At 41.4% G+C, this 23,217-nt stretch overlaps 1 protein-coding gene across 3 annotated transcripts in view; it reads right to left on the bottom strand.

Moving 5' to 3' along the window:
- Ankrd13c (ankyrin repeat domain 13c) overlaps positions 1–21,859 on the bottom strand; it is a 62,615-nt gene extending 40,756 nt beyond the window's left edge. For 2 of the 3 annotated variants that reach the window (NM_001013806.2, NM_001359909.1), the window contains exons 1-3: positions 19,323–20,279; positions 6,254–6,295; positions 4,897–5,001 (exon numbers count right to left, since the gene is read on the bottom strand). In NM_001013806.2, the coding sequence (NP_001013828.1) occupies positions 4,897–5,001; positions 6,254–6,295; positions 19,323–19,752 (577 nt within the window). In that variant the 5' untranslated portion in view covers positions 19,753–20,279. Of the gene's footprint in view, positions 1–4,896; positions 5,002–6,253; positions 6,296–19,322 lie in introns of all 3 variants that reach the window. The other variant, XR_003954348.1, reaches the window with a different exon arrangement.
- Positions 21,860–23,217: the final 1,358 nt, after the last annotated feature.

Here is a 23,217-nt window from a genome sequence, read left to right as displayed (position 1 = left end):
CTCTACACAAAGAATAAACAGGCTGAGAAAGAAATTAGGGAAACAACACCCTTTTCAATAGTCACAAATAATATAAAATATCTCGGCGTGACTCTAACTAAGGAAGTGAAAGATCTGTAGATAAAAACTTCCAGTCTCTGAAGAAAGAAATTAAAGAAGATCTCAGAAGATGGAAAGATCTCCCATGCTCATGGATTGGCAGGATCAACATTGTAAAAATGGCTATCTTGCCAAAAGCAATCTACAGATTCAATGCAATCCCCATCAAAATTCCAACTCAATTCTTCAACGAATTAGAAAGGGCAATCGGCAGAGTCATCCGGAATAACAAAAAACCTAGGATAGCAAAAACTCTCCTCAAGGATAAAAGAAACTCTGGTGGAATCACCATGCCAGACCTAAAACTGTACTACAGAGCAATTGTGATCAAAACTGCATGGTACTGGTATAGTGACAGACAAGTAGACCAATGGAACAGAATTGAAGACCCAGAGATGAACCCACACACCTATGGTCACTTGATCTTTGACAAGGGAGCTAAAACCATCCAGTGGAAAAAAGACAGCATTTTCAACAAATGGTGCTGGCACAACTGGCGGTTATCATGTAGAAGAATGCTAATTGATCCATTTCTATCTCCTTGTACTAAGGTCAAATCTAAGTGGATTAAGGAACTCCACATAAAACCAGAGACACTGAAACTTATAGAGGAGAAAGTAGGGAAAAGCCTAGAAGACATGGGTACAGGGGAAAAATTCCTGAATAGAACAGCAATGGCTTGTGCTGTAAGATCGAGAATCGATAAATGGGACCTCATAAAATTGCAAAGCTTCTACAAAGCAAAAGACACCGTCAATAAGACAAAAAGGCCACCAACAGATTGGGAAAGGATCTTTACCTATCCCAAATCGGATAGGGGACTAATATCCAATATATATAAAGAACTCAAGAAGGTGGACTCCAGAAAATCAAATAACCCCATTAAAAAATGGGGCTCAGAGCTGAACAAAGAATTCTCACCTAAGGAATACAGAATGGCTGAGAAGCACCTGAAAAAATGTTCAACATCCTTAATCATCAGGGAAATGCAAATCAAAACAACCCTGAGATTCCACTTCACTCCAGTCAGAATGGCTAAGATCAAAATCTCAGGTGACAGCAGATGCTGGCGAGGATGTGGAGAAAGGGGAACACTCCTCCATTGTTGGTGGGATTGCAAGCTTGTACAACCACTCTGGAAATTAGTCTGGCGGTTCCTCAGAAAATTGGACATAGTACTACCGGAGGATCCAGCAATACCTCTCCTGGGCATATATCCAGAAGATGTCCCAACCGGTAAGAAGGACACATGCTCCACTATGTTCATAGCAGCCTTATTTATAATAGCCAGAAGCTGGAAAGAACCCATATGCCCCTCAACAGAGGAATGGATACAGAAAATGTGGTACATTTACACAATGGAATACTACTCAGCTATTAAAAAGAATGAATTTATGAAATTCCTAGGCAAATGGATGGACCTGGAGGGCATCATCCTGAGTGAGGTAACCCAATCACAAAGGAACTCACACAATATGTACTCACTGATAAGTGGATATTAGCCCAGAAACTTAGGATACCCAAGATATAAGATACAACTTGCTAAACGCATAAAATTCAAGAAGAAGGAAGACCAAAGTGTGGACACTTTACCCCTTCCTAGAAATGGGAACAAAACACCCATGGAAGGAGTTACAGAGACAAAATTTGGAGCTGTGACAAAAAGATGGACCATCTAGTGATGCAGGGATCCATCCCATACTCAGCTTCCAAACGCTGACACCATTGCACACACTAGCAAAATTTTGCTGAAAGGACCCAGACATAGCTCTCTCTTGTGAGACTATGCCGCGGCCTAGCAAATACAGAAGTGGATGATCACAGTCAGCTATTGGATGGGTCACACGGCCCCCAATGCAGGAGGTAGAGATATTACCCAAGGAACTAAAGGGAACTGCAACCCTATAGGTGGAACAACAATATGAACTAACCAGTACCCCGGAGCTCTTGTCTCTATCTGCATATGCATCAAAAGATGGCCTAGTCGGCCATCACTGGAAAGAGAGGCCCATTGGATTTGCCAACTTTAGATGCCCCAGTACAGGGGAACGCCAGGGCCAAAAAGGGGAAGTGGGTGGGTAGGGGATTGGGGGGTGGATATGGGGGACCTTTGGGATAGCATTGAAAATGTAAACGAGGAAAATACCTAATAAAAAAAATTTAAAAAAAACGAGTTTAACAGTTCTCTTAGTGATAGGCTGTAGTGAAATATAAAAATAACTGGGGGGGAGGGGGGCGCGTGGTGGCACACACCTTTAATCCCAGCACTGGGGGGGGTGGGGGTGGGGGGTGGGGTAGGCAGAGGCAGGTAGATTTCTGAGTTCCAGGCCAGCCTGGTCTACAGAGTGAGTTCCAGGACAGCCAGGGCTACACAGAGAAACCCTGTCTCGGGAAAAAACCAAACAAACAAACAAAAAAAAAGTGAGTAACTACAGACCTATCTTGAAGCTGGTTTTCCATGAGAATTGTTTCCTGTCTTTCCTCATAGATGATAAATTCAAATTGACACAAAGACTCATGACTTATTCTCTTCACTTGTATACACAAAAGGGTCTTACACATTCTTCTACTGTGAATAAATGATCCTTGGAAGTTCCACAGTCCTCACTACTTTCCCTTCACTCTGCTAACTGGTTAGAAAAATGAAAGAAAAGGCTTCAGACACTGCTACTCCTTTCTCAGGTGTCTTCAATATGTACATTTTAACTTTCCCCTGAAATAATTCAATGATGAGAACTATTTCTTGCTCTCATATGGATTTCTGATTATTCGTCTACAAGGAAAACTGTTGGTATAACTACAAAAAGCACAAATGCCAATTTATCTGTAAAAATACCATAGTATTATCATCATATGTTACATTTTACAGTCAAATACAGCCTCATCATTCAAAGTTGTCCAAGAAATTCAGGCAATCTGCACATATACTATGTGGATTACATATAGAACCAAATCCTAAGAAAGAATTCAGAAAAATCCAAAACCTAGCACAAAAGACACATAGCAGCCCGATAATAGACAATGCTACAGAATTCTTCAATAAACATGACAATTTTTTTTCTACATAGCTATTCTTCATTGATTTTTCCTACCTGAACTATGAAATATTAATAGTAGCAGGGAGATGATGCTTCCTTTCAAACTAACAAATACACTTGATAAAAATAAGATCTTTGTATCAGGCATGTTTTTTTTTTAAACAGTATGTTCAGAGATTAAAACATTCCATTCTGCAGGAAGCTACTTAAACAAAAAGGTAAACAACTCAGAATAGCTTCATTCAGAAGTCCCCAAAACTGACCAGGTTCACCAGGACCCTCTGTAACAAAGTTAGTAATAAAAGCTGAAGAGTCCCTGTCACATGAAGTTAGGCCAAGCTGCAAAGAAGACTAATCAGACCAGACCAGCTGCCTGTAAGAAACAAACTACCTAAGTTGCCTAGGAGAGGTTTAGAATAATTGAGGCACCTGGAAAGGACACTCTGGACCCTGTTAATCTGACTTTAGGCTGTGCAGTGCACTACAGGTTCCCAGTTTTGTGAGCTGGGCTAGGCTTTAGTGATATAGTTGTGTTTGAGTCATTTCTGCTCCTGTAAATAGGCCCTCACTCTTATTCCTGTAAGTAATAATAATAAAACTCACTGATTCACCAAATTGGACTTTGGTGGTATCTATACCTAAGGAAAAAATAGATAAAAGCCAAATTGTATTCTAAGGAGATTCTAGAAGGCTTTAAAGTCTAAGTGGCAGTTCATGTAGAACAATACAAGTAAATATTATCAAGCCTGACCTAAGGGTGGATAATCATCCCCCAAACAAAAGGTTATGCTAGTGGTAGAGATGCCAGAGCCCCACACCCATACCCCCAATAGCCATGTTAGGACCCAGGGAGTCAGCAAGTGCAGCAGGAGAAAGCACGGCCACATTTACCTTTAGCCCTGATTAGATCTGAGCAGATTAAGTCTGTCCCTGAGTATATCAAGTATAGAGAAATGTAGGGAAGCCCCGTGAAAGATCTCCAGGATAAGGAAACAAAATGACTCAAAGAATGAACCAAGAGACAGCACATCTCCTAGCTTCCAGCAAAGTCTACATCTGCCAAAAGTAGGTAAACACTGGTTTTTTTGTTGTTGTTGTTTTTTGGTTTTTGGGGGGGATTTTTTTGTTTTGTTTTGTTTTTTAAGACAGGGTTTCTCTGTATAGTCCTGGCTGTCCTGGAACTCACTCTGTCACTCTGTAGACTAGGCTGGCCTCGAACTCAGAAATCCGCCTGCCTCTGCCTCCCAAGTGCTGGGATCAAAGGTGTGCACCAGCACTGCCTGGCAAAATTTGAGTTGATTACCTGTATCTTATTTTTTTTAGATTTATTGATTCTTAAGTACACTGTAGTTGTCTTCAGACACCCCAGAAGAGGGCATCAAATCTAATAACAGGTGGCTGTGAGCCACCATGTGATTTCTGGGATTTGAACTCAGGACCCTCAGAAGAGCAGTCAGTGCTCTTAACCGCTGAGCCATCTCTCCAGCCCATAAACACCGTTAACATCATAATTAGTTTCTATTCTGATTAGTACACTAATAATTATGCAAAAATAATAATTTGCAAGAAAAAACAATGAAGTCTTGACTTCAAATGTCTTAGCACCAATATAAGGAGGCTTTCCCACATGACTCAACTGTTCTGCTGCTCAATGCTAGAGTTCCCAAGTCATGTTTAAGCTTACAGATTTCTCAGTAGAAGTCACACCACAAGAAAACTATCTCAACACATCAATTTCTATTTTTAAAGTACTACTTACTCATCTGTCTGTCTCCATAGCTGATGGCTTCCGCAAGAGGGCTCCATCCCTGAGCATTTTTCACCTTTACTGGAGCATTATGAGCCAACAGTAAATGTGCGCATTCTGTAACATAAAATAGGAATAATGATCAGACATACAATTTCTAGAACCTTTAAATATGAGTATTATGCAAAAGAAACCAGATTATACTACATATGTGAAATAATGCTGTTCTATGTATAACTAACTTATAAACTCCCATGTATATGTTCTATGTATAACTAACTTATAAACTCCCAGAGTCAAAAGAACTCAACCTATCTAAAAGTAAATTGGATACTCTCTGAAAAAAAAGTATTGCTTCCCGTCTCTAAAGAATATTTCAAGTGTTTTACATGAACTAAAGATAACCTATGAACCTTAAGAATAATTTATACAAATGTCTACAGTTCAGCTAAGCACGGTGGTGCATGCTTTTAATCTAAGCACTTGTAAAACAGAGACAGGTGGATTTCTAAGTTATAAGGTGCCTGCTCTGTACCTTGAGTTCCAGACAAGCCAGGGCAAAATGGTAAAACTGTGTCTCGAGAAAAAAATCTACAACCCAAAAAGACCCAAAGGAGAATCTGCCTATGCCTATCTGCTATGTCAATTGTTTATTTCAGGATGAAAAAAAAAAAAAAAAAGCTAGGCTGGAGAGATGGCTCCGTGGTTAAGAGCACTAACTGTTCTTCCGAAGGTCCTGAGTTCAAATCCCAGCAACCACATGGTAGCTCAAGACCATCTATAATGAGATCAAATGCCTCCTGGTGTGTCTGAAGACAGCTACAGTGTACTTACATATAATAATAAATAAATCTTTGGGCTGGAACAAGCAGGACCAGAGGAGGCAGAGGCCCTAAGTTCAATTCCCACCAACCACATAAGGGCTCACAACCATCTGTACAGCTACAGTGTACTCATATACATAAAATAAATAAATCTGAAGAAGAAGGAGGAGGAGGAAGAGGAGGAGGACAGTGGATTCCCTGGAAATAAGATTTACAAACAGTTGTGAACCATTATATGAGTAATGGGAATTGAACCAGGTTCTCTGAAAGAGCAACAAGTGCTCTTAGCTACTGAGCCATCTCTCTAGCCCCTAGTTAAGTGATTTTTCAATGACAAAACTAAGGCTGACAAGATGGCCCACTGGGTAAAGGCTCTTGCTATCAAGACTTTAATCCCCAGGACTCATGTGGCAGGAGAACCAACTTCCACAAGTTGTCCTTTGATTTCCATACACATGCAGTAGTGTGTATGAAGCCACATGCATACACACAAATGTTTTAATGACAACTATGAATGAAGTTAAACATTAAAAGTATTTACTAACCTTTATTTCCTAACATCACAGCAAGATGTAAAGGAGTGTTTCCTAAAATTGAAAACAAAATTAAATTAGAAGCCATAACAACATAAGAAATTATATTTAAATGTGGTTTCAGCTCCTTCAGGATAGACACATTTTAAGCAGAAATTACACTTCTGTTTTCTGTGCCAAATTCAGAAGGGACAAAAGTACAGCCCAGAGTACTTTCCCTGACCTGCCCAAAAGCAACCAGCAGGACATTTATTCTCTGAGATGTTCTCAAAGACATCAGATTCCGAAGCCAGGTGTGGTGGCACATGCCTTTAATCCCAGCACTTGGGAGGCAGAGGCAGGTGGATTTCTGTTCTGGGTTCGAGGCCAGCCTGGTCTACAGAGTAAGTTCCAGGACAGCCAGGGCTACACAGAGAAACCCTGTCTCGAGGAAAAAAAAAAAAGACTTCAGATTCCTTCTGTTGTTCATTATACCAGTCTTTGTGGGGACATAACTATTCATGTGGGGAAGAGAAAACAATAAGAATCAGTCTTAGTCCTCAAGAAGTTCAGAGTTCTTTCAACTGTATGAGTCAGGACTCTTTAATAACTGTTAAACACCAAGATATCAAGAATCTCTTTAGGGAGCTGCAGAGATGGGTGGGTCAGCAGGTAAGAGCACTGGCTGCTCTTCCAGAGGACCCAAATTTAGTTCCCAGCACCTGCATGGTAGCACACTACCACTGGTAACTCTTGTTCTAGGAGATCTAATGCCCCCTTTTGGTTTGTGTGGGCACTGCACACATGTGGTACACATGCAAACATGCAAACAAACACTCATATACATAAAAATACATGAAAATAAAAATGTAAAATTAAAAATAAAGGGAACTAATTTCAATAAAAAGTAGTATGAATATGCCCACTATCCTGTAGGGAAATGCTTAGGATAAACTGGTAAGATAGCTTCAGCTCTTCTCACAATTCTGTATACAACCATTCCTCAGTCAGTAACTGGAACTGCTCGCTGTGAACAATCGCTATAAAATGTCAGTATCTGTCTATGATCCACACGTGGTTCTTGCATGCCTTACACCTGTAGACTGCAGACCTAGAGACCATAAAGACCACACATGGTAGCTATGCTAATTGTTTGAAGAAGTGACAAGAAGGAAAAATGCTGCCAGCAACCAGAGAAGGACTTGTAGGTTCTCTGGACTATTCTTCCAACTTTCTAAGGGTATGAAATATTTCAGAATTTCAAGTTTCATTTTTAAAAAGTTTTCAAAGAAGTGAAAATGTTTTTTTGGGGATGGCTTAATGGATAAAGGTGTTTGCTACCAAACATGAAAACCTGAATTTGAATCCCAGGGGCAGATATGCTAGAAGGAGAAAACTGAATCCTGCAAGTTGTCTTTTGACCATACATCCACACAGTGAGAAAATAAATGTTTTTTAAAAAATCTCTTTTCAGTACTTTTCCTTAAAATATACAAGATATTTCTGCCTTTGGGACATCTAATCAGATCTAATTAGATCAACAGGGATTCCTTGTAGATGTGGTAAGGCATGCCTGTAGTCACAGCAACAGTGAAGCAGAGACAAGAGTATTATGAGTTCAAGGCCAGCGTTAGCTTCATGCAACTTTGTCTCAAAAGAGAAAAAAAATTTTCCTTTATATCTTTAAATAGTTGTCTAATCCAGTTGCTCTTATTTTCATTTTCAAGTAAAATGAATATACTCTACACTGTATTTACATTTTGCATCTTTTAGATTTCCTACAATTCTATATTACTTTTAGTATAGTTTATATAATCACTCAATTTGCTGACAAGTAAATTTAATTTATTTGACCTATATTTTAAATTTCCTGTTTCTTTGTATGCTGATTCATTTTCTTGGGCTTTAGAGAAGTAATCCTTGTAAATGGATTAATGAAAAAAATCAAGCAGTTATTACCCAAATCTTCTGTTTCCCTCAGTATTACTATTAACATCTTCTGTGAGAATGAGCTTTTTCCTTATACTGACTATCTTTCAGAGATACCCCAAATGGACTTTATCTTCTGCTCACCCATCCTGCAAAAAGGTCTTGTAAGAGAGAGGAAGAGCACCACCCTGTTTCTCCTCTGCTGGCTCTAGCGATGAGCACCCTAGACCCCTCTAAGCTCTTACTCTAGCTGATAATCACAGCACTTTCCTGTGAGAGTCACTCCAACGGTGCATTCAAGGAACTGGAAAAGTGAGGCTTGCTAAACAAAGTAAAAGATAAAATAGTATAAAATAAACCCTGAAAATTATGAAACAACAATTAAATAAATTAAGAACCTAATTACAACAAAACCACTAAATTTACAGACCAGTTTAAATGTAGTAAGAACAAAGCATTAGTTGGTCAAACACTAGCTTTTTGCCCAACCCCACTCACCCCACACTCCAGACAGTCTCTGTGCAGCCCTGGCTGTCTTTGAACTCATCCACCTGCTTCTGCCTCAGAGTGCTTGGATTAACACACTATGCCTGGCAGACCAAACACATCTTTTGGTTTTCAGAGTGGACAAAGTAGTAGGTAACACCATCTCACAGGCAGGGGCAAAATGGTAAAGGAGGAAGCCCCTTGAAAGTAGGTTCTGCTTCCTGGTCCTCCAAGATGTGAGTGAGTTAACAGCAGAGCACATTTCTGATGGCCACAGCTGAGAGCATCACCAGCATGGACACAAAACCCATCTCCCTCAAACTGTTTAATCAGGTATTTCATCACATAAAAAGCAACTAATACACCACCAATACTACTCAAGTTGGCAAAGTCAAAGCAATCTCCATGAAACTACCCAGTAATTTTTCTCATGAACTGAAAGCTGGTGTTAAAATCTGTATGAGAATATCTAGGAATCTAGAACATCATCAACTCAGTGTTGACAAATGGCAAAGCTTTCCAGCCTCAAGCTCACGTCTTCTGAATAAGGTTGTGGCTGCTCTGGAAACAGCCAATAAGACTGGTAAACTTAGTGCCCTGAACCAGGGTTTTTTTGCAGACCTGATCCAAACAGCTGCCTGCATTTGGCTTCCAGGACAGAGCACTTTCTAGTCACTACTCAACTTTCTAGAGGCAATCACACTACAGTGCTGTTTAAATGTCCTCTCATAGTCAACTAAATTCTGGCATTACTGTGTTTTACAATGTCAGGTTCATTAAAAAAAAACAAAGCCAAAAAAAAAAAAAAAAAAAAAAAACCAACAACAACAACAAAAAACTGAAACAACTGATGATCAAGCAACCTCACTCTGGGGTATAGTGGTTGTCATCCCATGGATTAAGACCCCTTTGGGGATTGAGTGACCCTTTCACAGTGGTTGCATATCAGATATTTACATTATGATTCCTAACAGCAGCAAAATAAGTTATGAAGTGGCAACAAAAATTATTTTATAGTTGGAGGCCACCACAACATGAGGAACTGTATTAAAGGGTTGTGCAACACTACCATTCTGTGAGAGATGCCTGCACTCATGCAGTGAGGACACAGGGTCAATCAAGTGTACAAAGAAATAGATAAGACTTTTTAAAATGAGCACACACAATGAAATATTACTCAACTATAAAAGCTTTACTCTCTTTTCTGGCAACATGGCTAGAAGTGGAAGACATCATATTAAAGGAAAGGAGATAAGCTGGGAGCATCAAGACAAATACTGCTGTTCTTATTACACTTGGTGAAGGTTTAAAAAAAAAAAAAGTCAGTTACAAAGCACAGAAAGACAAACCCTGCTGTCACTCATCTGTAGAAGCTACAGGAGCTAAACCAGTAGACACTGAGTACAGAATGGACAACAGCATGAAACACAACTGAGGCGTTGTCTGGCACAATAAGGCAGTGACAGACTATAACTATGATTCAGAGTAACTGGAGGACAGAGTCTGAGGGTTCCCAAGACAAAGAAAATAAAAACATCTAAGGAAATAGAAATGCTAGTTATGCTGATTTGGTCATTAAACAATGACCACATAGATCAAATTACAGTAATTTATTCCATAATTACGTAGAAATATTGTGTCAATGAAAAATGCTGCTTCTAACAAAATTAGGACTTCAGAAAATGAAGTGCATTGTCCAAACTAATGACAAGAGCAGCTTAAGACATTTTAATTAAAAACATTAATTTCTGCCGGGCATGGTGGTACACTCCTTTAATCTCAGCACTCGAGAGGCAGAGGAAGGTGGATTTCTGAGTTCGAGGCCAGCCTGGTCTACTACAAAGTGAGTTCCAGGACAGCCAGGGCTATACAGAGAAACCCTGTCTCAAAAAAAACCAAATAAATAAATAAATAAATAAATTTCTTTAGTGTATGCCATACTAGAATGGAGCATATTTTAAGGTTTGTTTCTGCATTTAATTAGAAATAAAACATTTTACCTACCCTGAACAAAGGCTGGATTAAATTACCACTACCGAAAATAAAAGTTCTGAAGTACAAGAAGAATATCTACTTTACAAAGACTCGCCGTTGTAAATGGAAAGAGGTTTTCAGAGCCTTTCAGATAGATAGCTGAGGGAGCTCTGGATACTACACCAAAACTCATGAAGTAATTCTCAAAGGTATTTGCAATGGGGAATCCAAAGTCTATCAGGCTCTGTTACACTGTAACATGCTGGATTCACTTGTACTCTGGGTAGACTGTGTGTGTGTGTGTGTGTGTGTGTGTGTGTGTGTGTTTTCAAAGGCTCGATTGTTGCAAAGGACCAATCTTGGGGCTTCACTCTTAGAGCCCCTACCTCTTTGCTACACTCCCAAGCTGAGACATGATTACAGAATACATACCATCACAGATGGAATATCACTATCTTGAAATTTTTATGGCCATCCAATATTGATACATTCCAATAGTATCAAAACAGCATTCTGGATGTGATCACAGAAACAGTTTTAAGAAGTAGAACCTGGTAAGCTTAAAATGACAGAATTAAGTTGTCAAAATTCCAACTTGCCTTTTGTTTAGTTGGTTGGTTTTTTTGTTTCTTGTTTTTGAGACTTGATCTCTCTGTGTAGACCTGCCTATAATGGAACTTGATCTGCAAATCAGGCTGGCCTTAACTTACAGAGATCTATCTGCCTCTGGTGAAATAAAAGCATGGGCCACCACAGCTCATTCTTTTTTTCTTTTCTTTTTTTTTTTTTAAGATTTATTTATTTATTTTATGTGAGTACACTGTTGCTGTCTTCAGACATTCCGGAAGAGGGCATCTAATCACATTATAGATGGTTGTGAGCCACCATGTGGTTGCTGGGACTTGACTTCAGGACCTCCAGAAGAACAGTCAGTGCTCTTAACCGCTGAGCAATCTCTCCAGCCCAAGCCTTATCCTTTTAATTGATAGCAAACCTTGTTCTTTTAATTGGCAGGAAATACAATTTTGTGCCATATGGGATCAAGCTTGTCCCATTTTCTTTCCAGAGAAAAACCTGCCAAATATCTAATTTGTCTATACACTGCATGCTAAGAAAAAAATGTTCTGTGGAAAAATGGAATGTAGTTAGTTCACCTGTAGCCACCTTCAGAAATGTTTTTTCCCTTATTGCCCTCACATACAGAAAAGCATTGTACAAAGTGCCTGCATGGCATCAAGAACACCCCAGAGGCAAGCATTCAGCAGGGTTTCTGTGCTCAGTGCACAGGCAAGCACAAAGAAGGCAAGCAGTGACTTGTGTTATGAGGCAGTTTTGACCTACACACCCATTAAGCAGAGCAAAAAATTACACATACCAGATCCAGTACAGCTCCACGTTGTCCTGACACATCTAAGCTCCATCCAGACAAGGAGGGAGAAATTCTCTCTCAAAAATGCTACTACTGGGCTGGAGAGATGGCTCAGTGGTTAAGAGCACTGACTGCCTTCCAAAGGTCCTGAGTTCAAATCCCAGCAACCATCTGTAATGAGATCTGACGCCCTCTTCTGGTGCATCTGAAGTCAGCTACAGTGTGCTTAGATATAATAACAAATAAATCTTTAATAAAAAAATGCTACTACTGTAGTAAATTCACAGAACACCCTACATCTACTTCACCCCTCACTTCCAGTAACAGCTATTTACTCTAACAGCTGTTCCACCATCCTGTGTGCAGACATCTGTGGACACCTACTGCTTAATGGAGCAGTAAGGTGAGCTTTGCAACCACAGTCAGACCTCAGCTGAAAACTCCTGACTGCATTCCATGTTGGTACATAAAGAAGCCCTCACAGAGTCTACAGCACACTTACTACCTCTCAAGTCTCTAAACTCCAGCTGCATTTACATTTCCTGCTCACTTCATCAAACAGTGGTTATCCCAACCCATAACGGCAGTAACTTTGCATTCAATTCACTGGTTATCTACTCTCTGGTGCTTCAACTAGCAAGCAACACACAGGAATTATGCTAATCTGTTCACCTGTGCAACTCCAGCACCAAAAACACTACCACATATTAGAAGCTCCATGTTTATCTGCTGAATGAATAGATCAATCAACTTAGTGGGGGAAAAAACAAAAACAAAAAACTGGACACTATTAAGAACCAAGAGAGCAATTTCAAATCTGTTTTAACTATCAAAAATATTTCAGAACAAGAACGATTCCTCTGAACTATCCTTGAAAACCAACCAAAAGATGCACAGAGGGGCATTGCCAAAGTTTAGCAAATCCAGGAGTCAAGTAATCTTGCCCTCTGTTGTACTGATAGGCAGTATTAATACACAATCAAATTAAATACTCAAAAATCTACCTAATCCTCAACAACAAAGCAGCTATTGCAACCCACAGAACTGACAGCTGGTGGCACACCAGCCAACAGAACCAAAAGCAGAAATCACCAAATCTCCAAAAACACCAGCAACTTTTCACAACTCTGAAGGACTTCACACATCGAGCAATCTCAGCACTGTCAGACACCTCAAAGCTTCTAACATTCAGGAAGATCTGATTAACTTAAGGATGTTTAATTTAACTTAAGGAAGAAACAAAACTACATGTTTACCAAGCAGGATTTATGATCCAAACCAAGTTTTTAATCTATATTTACCATTTTCAATTTTGAAGTACTAAATAGTAAAATCACCAATGTTCACTATAAAACAAACTGTCCTAACTACTCAGAGCAAATGTGACTCAAATAAACCTTGACACTCAATGTAAGTAAAGGCTAGACTCCATCCTTCCTTTTAAAATTTACATTATTTATTTATATGTGTATATCTATGCATGCAGGCATGTGTGCCCACAGAGACCCAAAATAAGGGTGTCAGATCCCTTATAGCCAGAGTTGCAGGCAGCTATGAGCTACCAACATTGATGCTGGGAACCAAACTGCAGTCCTCTGCAAGAGCACCAAGTGCTCTTAACTATTTTTTTTTTAAAGATTTATTTATTTATTATATGTAAGTACACTGTAGCTGTCTTCAGACACTCCAGAAGAGGGCGTCAGATCTTGTTACAGATGGTTGTGAGCCACCACGTGGTTGCTGGGATTTGAACTCCGGACCTTCAGAAGAGCAGCCGGGTGCTCTTACCCACTGAGCCATCTCACCAGCCCCAGCTCTTAACTATTAAGGCATCTCTTTGGTGCCTCAATCGTTAATTTTATATTAAAGGAGAAAAAAAATCTTATTTGGCTGGACAGTGATGCCCCACACCTTTAATCCCAGCACTAGAGAAGCAGAAGCAGACAGATCTCTGAGTTTGAGGTTAGCTTAGCCTACAGAGCTAGTTCTAGGACAGCTAAGGCTACACCGAGAAATCCTGTCTTGAAACAGAAAAAAAGAAAAAAGAAAAACATAATTGAAGATATAATAATAAAGGTATAGTAATATTTTGTGCACTTCTAATGTGGTATAATTCTCTCCTGTTCTCCAAAAACTACTATTAAATAATCCACCCAGAATCATTTGGCACACTTGAACAAAAGATGGAGATATTTTGTCATATTTAACTTCTATTCATAAGCCCAGCATACAGTTCTTCTGAACATAATTAGAGGCTATACTTCAACATTTTATCAAGGAAAAAGCAATATGTAGCAAAAAGTTTACCAAAGATCAGTCCAAACTGAAGAAGCTAATGAACAATGAAGTTAAATAGTAACCAGACAAGAAGTCAACAGGCTCTACAAATAAATCAAGGGGAAAGACTGCAACACATAATACATTATTAACTACAGAGCCCTGCGTCTGAAAACTGCAAACTGGTTTTGGGAAGCTGAGGCAGGAAATTCTCAAGCTTTAGGATAGAGCCTAGACTACACAATAAGACCTCTCTCAAAAATTGTAGCGATAGGTGACAGGGACACAAACATAAACTCACTGAGAAGGGTTAAGGCAGGGTAACAGCAGATCACTTGCTTTTCGAAAACACAGTATTAAAAAGATTTTATCTGGGCTAGAGAGATGGCTTAGTGGTTAAGAGCACTTGCTCTTCTTCCAGAAAACACAAGTTTGGTTCCTAACACCTACACCAGGCTGCTCGAAACCAAATGTAATTCAAGTTCCAGGGGAAATGGTACCTGTGGCCTCTATAGGTACCTGCACCCAACATGTACATACCCACATATAGATAGACAAGACAAACACTCACAGACACATAACTAAAAGTAATAAAAACTGGCCAGGTATATTGACATAAATCTTTAATTCCAGCACTTGAGAGGCAGAGGCAGGTGGGTCTCTGAATTCAAGGACTGCCAAGGCTACATAGTACAGGTCTATCTCAAATAAAATAAATGAATGAATGAATGAATGAATAAAAATCTTTTTCTTAACCTTTCGGTTTTTTGAAAATATATTTGACTTTTGTCATTTATGAGCGTGTGTGTGTGTGTGTGTGTGTGTGTGTGTGTGTGTGTGTGTGTGTTTACCATATGTGTTCAGGTGCCTGGAGGCTACATGGATGCCCTGGCAACAGAAGCTGCAAGGGGCTGTGAGTAGCCAAACATGGAAGGTGGAAATTGCACTGGGTCCTCTGGAAGAGCAACAAATCTTCTGAACCCTGGTGCCACTTCTCCAGCCCTGTTTTGGTCTTGGACAATAAAGGGGTAGGCAAGGCTACCCCTGCCTGACTAGCCACTGCAGTTCCAGAAAAGATCAGAGCAGGGGTGCCATCCTCAACAGGGAAGATGAACAGACTAAGATTCCATGGACAGAAAGTCTCTTTGGGTTTTCATCTACTTATTTAAATCACTGAGTATTTACTATGTTTTAAAAACAACATGTGGTGGTTTGAATCTGCTTGGCCTTAGGGAGTAGTAGAGGTGTGGCCTTGTTGGAGGAAGTGTGTCACTGTGGGGGTGGGCTTTGATGTTTCTACCAGTGCCAGTTCGGAAGAGTGGAAATTCAGCTCCTCCTGAGCCTTGCCTGCCAGGAAGCTGCCATGATCCCACCTTGATGATAATGAACCTCTGAACCTGTAAACCAGCCCTAATTTAATATTGTACTTTATAAGAGCTGCCTTGGTCACAGTGGTGTCTCTTCACAGCAATGGAAACCCTAAGGCATCATCTAAAACATTTCACAGAGGACATATGACAAATGGCTATAGACGACAGCACTAACTGGAAAATGAGGAGCACATGACGGCTCCTGCAAAGATTCTAAAAGGCTATGGTGTGAATAAATGACCCAGTGGAATTCATGCTACTCCACAAAGAAATTTACAATATTGCAAAAGTTCTGCAGAAACTGAAGGCTAGTGTCAGAATCTTTCCACAAGGCTCCTAATAGCTGAGAAAAAGAAATGGGGGCTACAAACTTCTACTATAAAATAGTGAAAAATATGCACAAAAGGACTCTACTGCAAAATAAAACAAATGTTAGAAATGATTTTCCTGCAATGCTGTGGCCACTCCCCACCAGCTGATAGTAAGAGGTTGATATGAGCTTAGGAATTCTAGGCATTATTTCTGTATCTTTTGTTTTCTCCTTTTTCCCTTTTTTGTTTGTTTGTCTGTCTGTTTGGCTGGTTTTCAGACATGGTTTCTCTGTGTAGACCTGTCCACCGTGGAACAAAATCTGAAGACCAAACTGGCCTCCAGCTCAGAGATCCTCCTGCTCTGCCTCCAATAATGCTGAATTCAAAGTCATGGGCCACCACCTTCTGGTCATTATTTCTAATTCTAGCCTCATGGTTTCTATTGCATATGCAACCTTAGCAAAGGTCTGTGCCCTTCTGGACACTTTTTTGATAGAAACTCAGTAAGAGCCTTTTAAGAAAATCATTTGAGGGCTGGTGAGATGGCTCAGTGGTTAAGAGCGCCGACTGCTCTTCCGAAGGTCCAGAGTTCAAATCCCAGCAACCTCATGGTGGCTCACAACCATCTGTAACGAAATCTGATGGCCTCTTCTGGAGTGTCTGAAGAAAGCTACAGTGTACTTACATATAATAAATAAATCTTAAAGAAAATCATTTGACAAAATCCATTTAAAGAATAAAACTACAGGGCTGGATTCAACTGGTAAAATAACTGCTAAACAACCCTGAGGACCTGAGTTTGAATCCTTGATATGAAAGTTGGGTATGGGGGCTGGAGAGATCTCTCAGCAGTTGAGAGTACTAACAGCACTGATGAAACTTCTGAAGACCCAGGTTCAATTCCCAGCACCCACATGGCAGCCCACAATTGTTTGTAACTCCAAGATCTGGCATCCTCACACAGACATGAAGGCAGAACACCAATGCACATAAAAAAATAAAATAATTTTCAAAAAGAAGTTGGATGTGGTAGCACATGCTTGAAATCCCAGAGTTGTAGAAACAAAGGAAGGCACATAAAATAAAAATAAATCTAAAAAAAAAAAAGTTTTAATAGCTAGGCTGGAGGCGGAGGCGGCTAGGGTTAAGTTAACCTGCAGTAATGGGAACAACAGACAACCTGGGTTCAATTCAATCCTGGGACCCACACAATGAAAGAGAGACTTAATTCTCCACAAGTTGTCCTTGGATCTTCACAAACAGGCATGCAGAAATAAATTCGGTTAAAAAAAAAAATACTGATCTTAGAGTTTAATGGGGACACTATGAAACTACAGAAGAGCACAGCAGTGCCTCTTCCCTGAGTGTGCCAAAAAGAGGCATGGTTGCACTTTTTACAGGCAAGAGCCCATAGCTGCTTTGATCATAAGTGATATAAAGGCAGCTAAATGAAATACAAAAAAAGGTGAATTTTGGTGGGTAAAGGTCAGGAGTATCCTTTAAGGATATATAGAATTCTAATTATTCTGAAAAGTATTTAGTTTTTAAAAATGATAAATACATAACTAGAAGCTCAACAATCAGTAATTCCAAAATTTCAGTAGTTCCTATGGCATCCACTTATCTCTTAAAGAGCATTAACTTGCAAAGGGGATGTTTGACCATTTTCAAAGAGACTTTAAGGCATGTAACTAAGTTCTAAAGGCAAAGATAAAACACAGCTACTACTAGACCACGTCTAAACAGCATCCTACTAACCAATACACTAGGGCTACGATTCAACTGTTTAAGTCGGCATCTAGTTCTCGGTAGCAGTCAAATGTGCTTGGTAGAACAGCACAGTAAAATAGACTAAAAGGCCGGGCGGTGGTGGCGCACACCTTTAATCCCAGCACTTGGGAGGTAGAGGCAGGCAGATTTCTGAGTTCGAGGCCAGACTGGTCTTACAAAATCAGAAGACAAAGACAGAAAACTGAACCAAAATCATTCATTTTTTTTGTTTTGTTTTCTACTTTTGTTCTAATTTTAGATAAAAAAAAAAAATCTAAAAACCAATGAAATTCAGGAAGCTTATTTTCACAGGTGGTATTGCATTAATGTGCAAAACCATTTTGTGCACAAATGTATAATACCATCTTGAGCAGTTTACCTAATTAATTAATGTAGAATGAATGGTCAGGTTAAAAACAGCTGCCAACAATATTTGCCTGTTAATAAAACATTGAAAAATATTTTCAACAATTACTATTTCACAAGACCTTAGTTAGATACAATCCACAGCACCACGAAGTAGGGGGGGGGGAGGCAGGGGAGGATGCAAATAAGTCTTTACAAAAACAACAACAACAAGTTGCTTTAAAGGGGTTAAAAAATCACCAGGCAAGATTCGGCCAAAAGTAGATACTGATACCGTTCACTACCAAATATACCATGCTTTCTCAAACATGTGCTGTCTTAGTCAGGGTTTCTATTCCTGCACAAACATGATGACCAAGAAACAAGTTGGGGAGGAAAGGGTTTATTCGGCTTACACTTACATACTGCTGTTCATCACCAAGGAAGTCAGGACTGGAACTCAAGCAGGTCAGAAAGCAGGAGCTGATGCAGAAGCCATGGAGGGATGTTTTTTACTGGCTTGCTTCCCCTGGCTTGCTCAGCCTGATCTCTTATAGAACCCAAGACTACCAGCCCAGAGATGGTCCCACCCAAGGGGCCTTTCCCCCTTGATCACTAATTGAGAAAATGCCTTACAGGTTGGATCTCATGGAGGCATTTCCTCAACTGAAGCTCCTTTCTCTGTGATAACTCCAACTGTGTCAAGTTGACACATAAAACCAGCCAGTACATGTGGCTAAGACTTTATAATGAAAACCATAGTATGTCTTTAGTCTCAATCAAGATGAAAAATGGTCCTGGTGTGGAAAGAGCAACAAAAACAAAAGTCTCTTCAATTGCTTTGGGAAATTAAATGCGGACACATTTCAGTATGGCTTTCAAAAACCAGTGTTTACAGCACGAGGTCAGTGACGGATAAAAACTCACATCTATCTGCGCGTACCTGGGCGGTGAAGACCGGCAAGAAGGGAGGGAGGGAAAAAGGAAACGTTCCCTAAAACCCAGAAGACCTGCCTGGATGTGAGATAGCCCGACCTTTTGGCACTCGCAAAGACTGCCGCAGAGAAAATGCAACCTGTCCCGAAATGCTCAGGTGGAAAAGAAGAAAACATCCTTGCTGCACCCTGACCCCTGGCACGCTCGCTGCACCTGAAAAGACTCGAGGTTTTCCGCCAGAGGAAAACACGGTGCGGGAGAAGGGACCGGGAACCCGGAGGCCAACGGTCACCCCCACCCCACCTCCGAGGGGACGGAAATTAGGCAAAGCTCACCATGATTATCTTTCTGTCCGATATTGTGCGTGCGGATGAGCGAGGACAGTCTCCTCACGTCCCCCTTAAAGACGCACTCGTGGACCGGGTAGAGCGAGGGGCAGCCGCCTCCGTCAGCGACTAAAGCGGGGTTGCTGCCGCCCAGGCAGGCCGGGGCAGGGCAGGTGGCAGTCACTGCGTTGTGCTGCGGCGGGGCCGGAACGCCGGGGCCCGGAACGGCGGGCGCCTTCAGCTGCAGCCGGTGGTGGTGGCTGAAGATCTTATGGCAGGCCTTGCCGCCCTTGCCGCTGCCGCCCGGTCCGCTTCTGCCCCCGGTGAAGGCGCCGCCGAGCGCGGCTGTCGCCTCCTCCTCGCAGGGCTCCAGCACGTCCCCGTCCTCTTTGCTGGGCTTGTGGTCCCTCCGCAGGGAGCGGATCTTCTCCCCGGTCATAGCCGCCGCGGCGCGCGGGACAGGCTCCGGGAGGCTCACCGCGGGCCGAGCCGGCGCGGCGGCGGCGCCGGGCGATTAGAGCGGCGGCCGCGAGCCTAGCACGCAGCATGAACTCCCGGGGCGACCGCGGGTCCGCGACACGCGCATCTCCCGGAGGCGGCGGCCCTCGTCTCGGACGAGGAAAGCCGCAGCTCAAGAGACCACGACCGCACGACGCCCGGCGCCGCCGCCGCCGCCTCCTCCTCACTCGGAAAGACCCGGCGCAGCCATCTTTCCCCGGCTCCTCTCGCGAGAGCTTCGGAGGAAACGCCGCCGCGGAGTGTTAGAGGGCCGCTTCTGCGCTTGGGTCAGGGTCCGGGCAGCGCCCGCGCTCCTCTCGCACAGGGTTCCACCCTGGGCCGGGCCCTGCGGCTGAATTCAGACCCAGACTCAGAGCTCTGACCTGGTGCTCTGGGCCTTCGTAAAGGAGGAGGTCAACGGCAGTTACGAACTCTAGCTTAAAGGCTGAAACCCTGTTTGTCAACCTCCCTCAGAACGACGTAGGAAGACACCACCGGATATCGGACGTGACGTCACTCAGCTGCGCTGGACCTTCAGTAAACACTCGCTAAGACTCTGCTGGGTTCCCTAACCTGTGCAAGGACTTGCTCAGGCTGGCAAGGCTGTAGGCGAGGAGAGATGGCCAGTTATCCTGGAGGAATCTAGGGCCTGACTTTGGAATTCAAAGGCTGTTTATTACACCGGGAATGGAGGATTTTTCAAACAGCTGTTAGTTGAGTGTATTTGGGACAAACGTCAGAGTTAAAGTATGTGGAGGATGCTTACTTGAGGAAATGGAGTAATTGTTTTTAAATAAGTGGGCAGTAACCCGGGTGAGAGATGATGAAAGCATGCTCTGGGATACAGTGAATCCGGAAAAAGCTTAAGACTCCTTTAAAAATGAGTTCAAATTTAGCATATTGAAGTTGGAGGTCCTTGGTGTTTTTACACAGAGTGCTAGTTATACAGTTTGGAATTTTGGACATAAATTCTTTGGAAGTAGGAAACGGATCTTAGATCAGATTCAGGAATTGCACAGTAACCCAGCGAAATAAAATGGTGTAGAACAAAAGTGCCATAAGACGTATAGAATGAATAGTCGAGGTAGTGAGTGGGAATCAAAGCACTGTGTGTGTGTGTGTGTGTGTGTGTGTGTGTGTGTGTGATGAAATTGTGAACATTTAGAAAACTAAACTGAACATGGTGGCTCACATCAATAAGTTCCAGCACTCCAGAAACTGAGGAAGGGCAAAAGGATTGATCACATGGATTCAAGGCTAGCCTGAGCTACAGAGTGAATGCTGTCCCAAAATTAGTAGATGGACCAGTGACATGACATGCCACTGAGCATTCAATCCCTGGGACCCACATGGTAAAAGAAAAGAACCCATTCCAACAAATTGTCCTCTGGTGCATACCCACACACACACACAAAATTAGTCTTAAAAAAAAAAAAAAAAAACAGTAAATAGTAGGTAGGCAGCCAAAATCATGTACCTAATTACTGGCTGCTACCTCTTGATGGATGTTAAAACTCCTAAGTGTTCTTTCAGTGAAATCAAACACCATGAACATTTTTTTTTAAGACAACCTATTGTGGTGGTATATGCTTACAATCCCAGCACTCGGGAAGTAGATACAGGAAGGTTGCCTCAAGTGACTGTTCTCAAAAAACAAACATCTCATCCCTTTAAACTTTGAGGTTTAAGGCTTATAGTATGTAATGGGTAGGGACATCAAAATATGAGTACTATTAAAGATATTTAGTACAAGAAAAATGTAAATTCTGAGATTCTGTAACATCCCAATATAACATAAGGGGAAATTATTAGTTTAAATTGACACAGAAATCAAATTTCAGAAAGTCTTTGTGAAGGGCTTGGAGAGGAGGATCGGCAGTTGAGAGAAGTGGCTGCTTTTTCAGAGGACCTGGGATTCAGCTTCCGGCACCCACATGACAGTTTACAACTATCTGTATGTAACTCCAGCAGTTTCTGACTACCTAACACCCTCACACAGATATACATTCGGGCAAAAAAAAAAAAAACATATAAAATAAAAATAAACAAAATCATTTTTAAAAGTCTTTGTGGAGGAAGTAGTATCTGAAAGAGGTTTTAAAGAACTTATGAAAGCCCAGTCTCCCCAGTCCCTTGTGTTGTTTTATTGGTTTTTGTTTCGTTTTGTTTTTTAACTTCATGATAGTGCTATATCTGCATTACACCTAATAAAGATGAGTATATACACAAGTTTGGTTTTTATAAAATTCTGAAGCAATTTTGATACATTTTATTGCCACAGACCCTCTGGATCCCTTTGTCTGTGTGGAATGGGTCTCTAGTCGCAGGTGGGGAAAGTGTCTGATGGGATGACAGATAGATGCACACAGGAGAGGTTGTGTAGAATCTGAATGTAATTTGTCAAATCGAACTTTTTATACAGAAGACAATAAGGAAGTTGGGTGACACACTCACAAGGTACAAAGAGGTTACTGGATTCTTACATAAATCAGAGGAATGCAAACACAGGTCTAACAGGAACCACCTGGGATAGAATTCATTGTTAACAACTGGGATCAACAAGGGCTCCACCAACAACATTATGAACTAACCAGTACCCCAGAGCTCTTGACTCTAGCTGCATATGTATCAAAAGATGGCCTAGTCGGCCATCAATGGAAAGAGAGGCCCATAGGTCAGGCAAACTTTATACGCCCCAGTACAGGGGAACGCCAGGGCCAAAAAATGGGAATGGGTGGGTAGGGGAGTGGGGGGGGGGGTGGATGTGGAGGACTTTTGGGATAGCATTGGAAATGTAATTGAGGAAAATACGTAATAAAAAAAAATAAAAAACAAGGGCTCCACCTAAGATTCACTTAATTTTAGAAGCCAGGGTCAAGGGCTTCGTGCCCTTGCCAAAGTTCCTATTTTAGTCTATTGTATAGTCCACCTTCCCCCTAGGCCATTGTAAATACGTGCGTCTGGGTATAACTCAGCTATCTATAGTTCTAAGTATCTACTCTGGTTTCTCCTTAGGTCTGAAACTCCCTTCTTCCTAGGTGATGGTAAATTCATGTGTAGGGCAGTGACTTAGTTTTTATTCAAAGTGATAGTGTAGTACCAGAGGCAATTCTGAATGTCACTGAATAGCAACATTTTTACTGAATTTCCAAGCCCATGGTCTTGCTCAAGGACTTTCTAGGACTGTTGGAACACTGGTGAAGGCTTTAGCTATGTCAGAATTCAATCTTAAAAGGCACTTATAATAGGATAATACTAAAAGAGAGCACGTGGATCCATACACTAGACTAACTCGGGAATGGAAAATTAATGTATGGGTTAGAGAGAACGCCAGACTCCAGGAGTGAGTTTCCGTGAAACCCTTCTGCCTCGTGTGTAGCATCCAAGCCTCTCAGCTTGTCAAGCT

This window comes from Mus musculus, chromosome 3 (assembly GCF_000001635.26).
Source record: "Mus musculus strain C57BL/6J chromosome 3, GRCm38.p6 C57BL/6J".
NCBI classification, from domain to species: Eukaryota; Metazoa; Chordata; class Mammalia; order Rodentia; family Muridae; genus Mus; species Mus musculus.
Note: the sequence above shows the minus strand (reverse complement) of the source record. Positions and strands in the feature narration are given on the sequence as shown.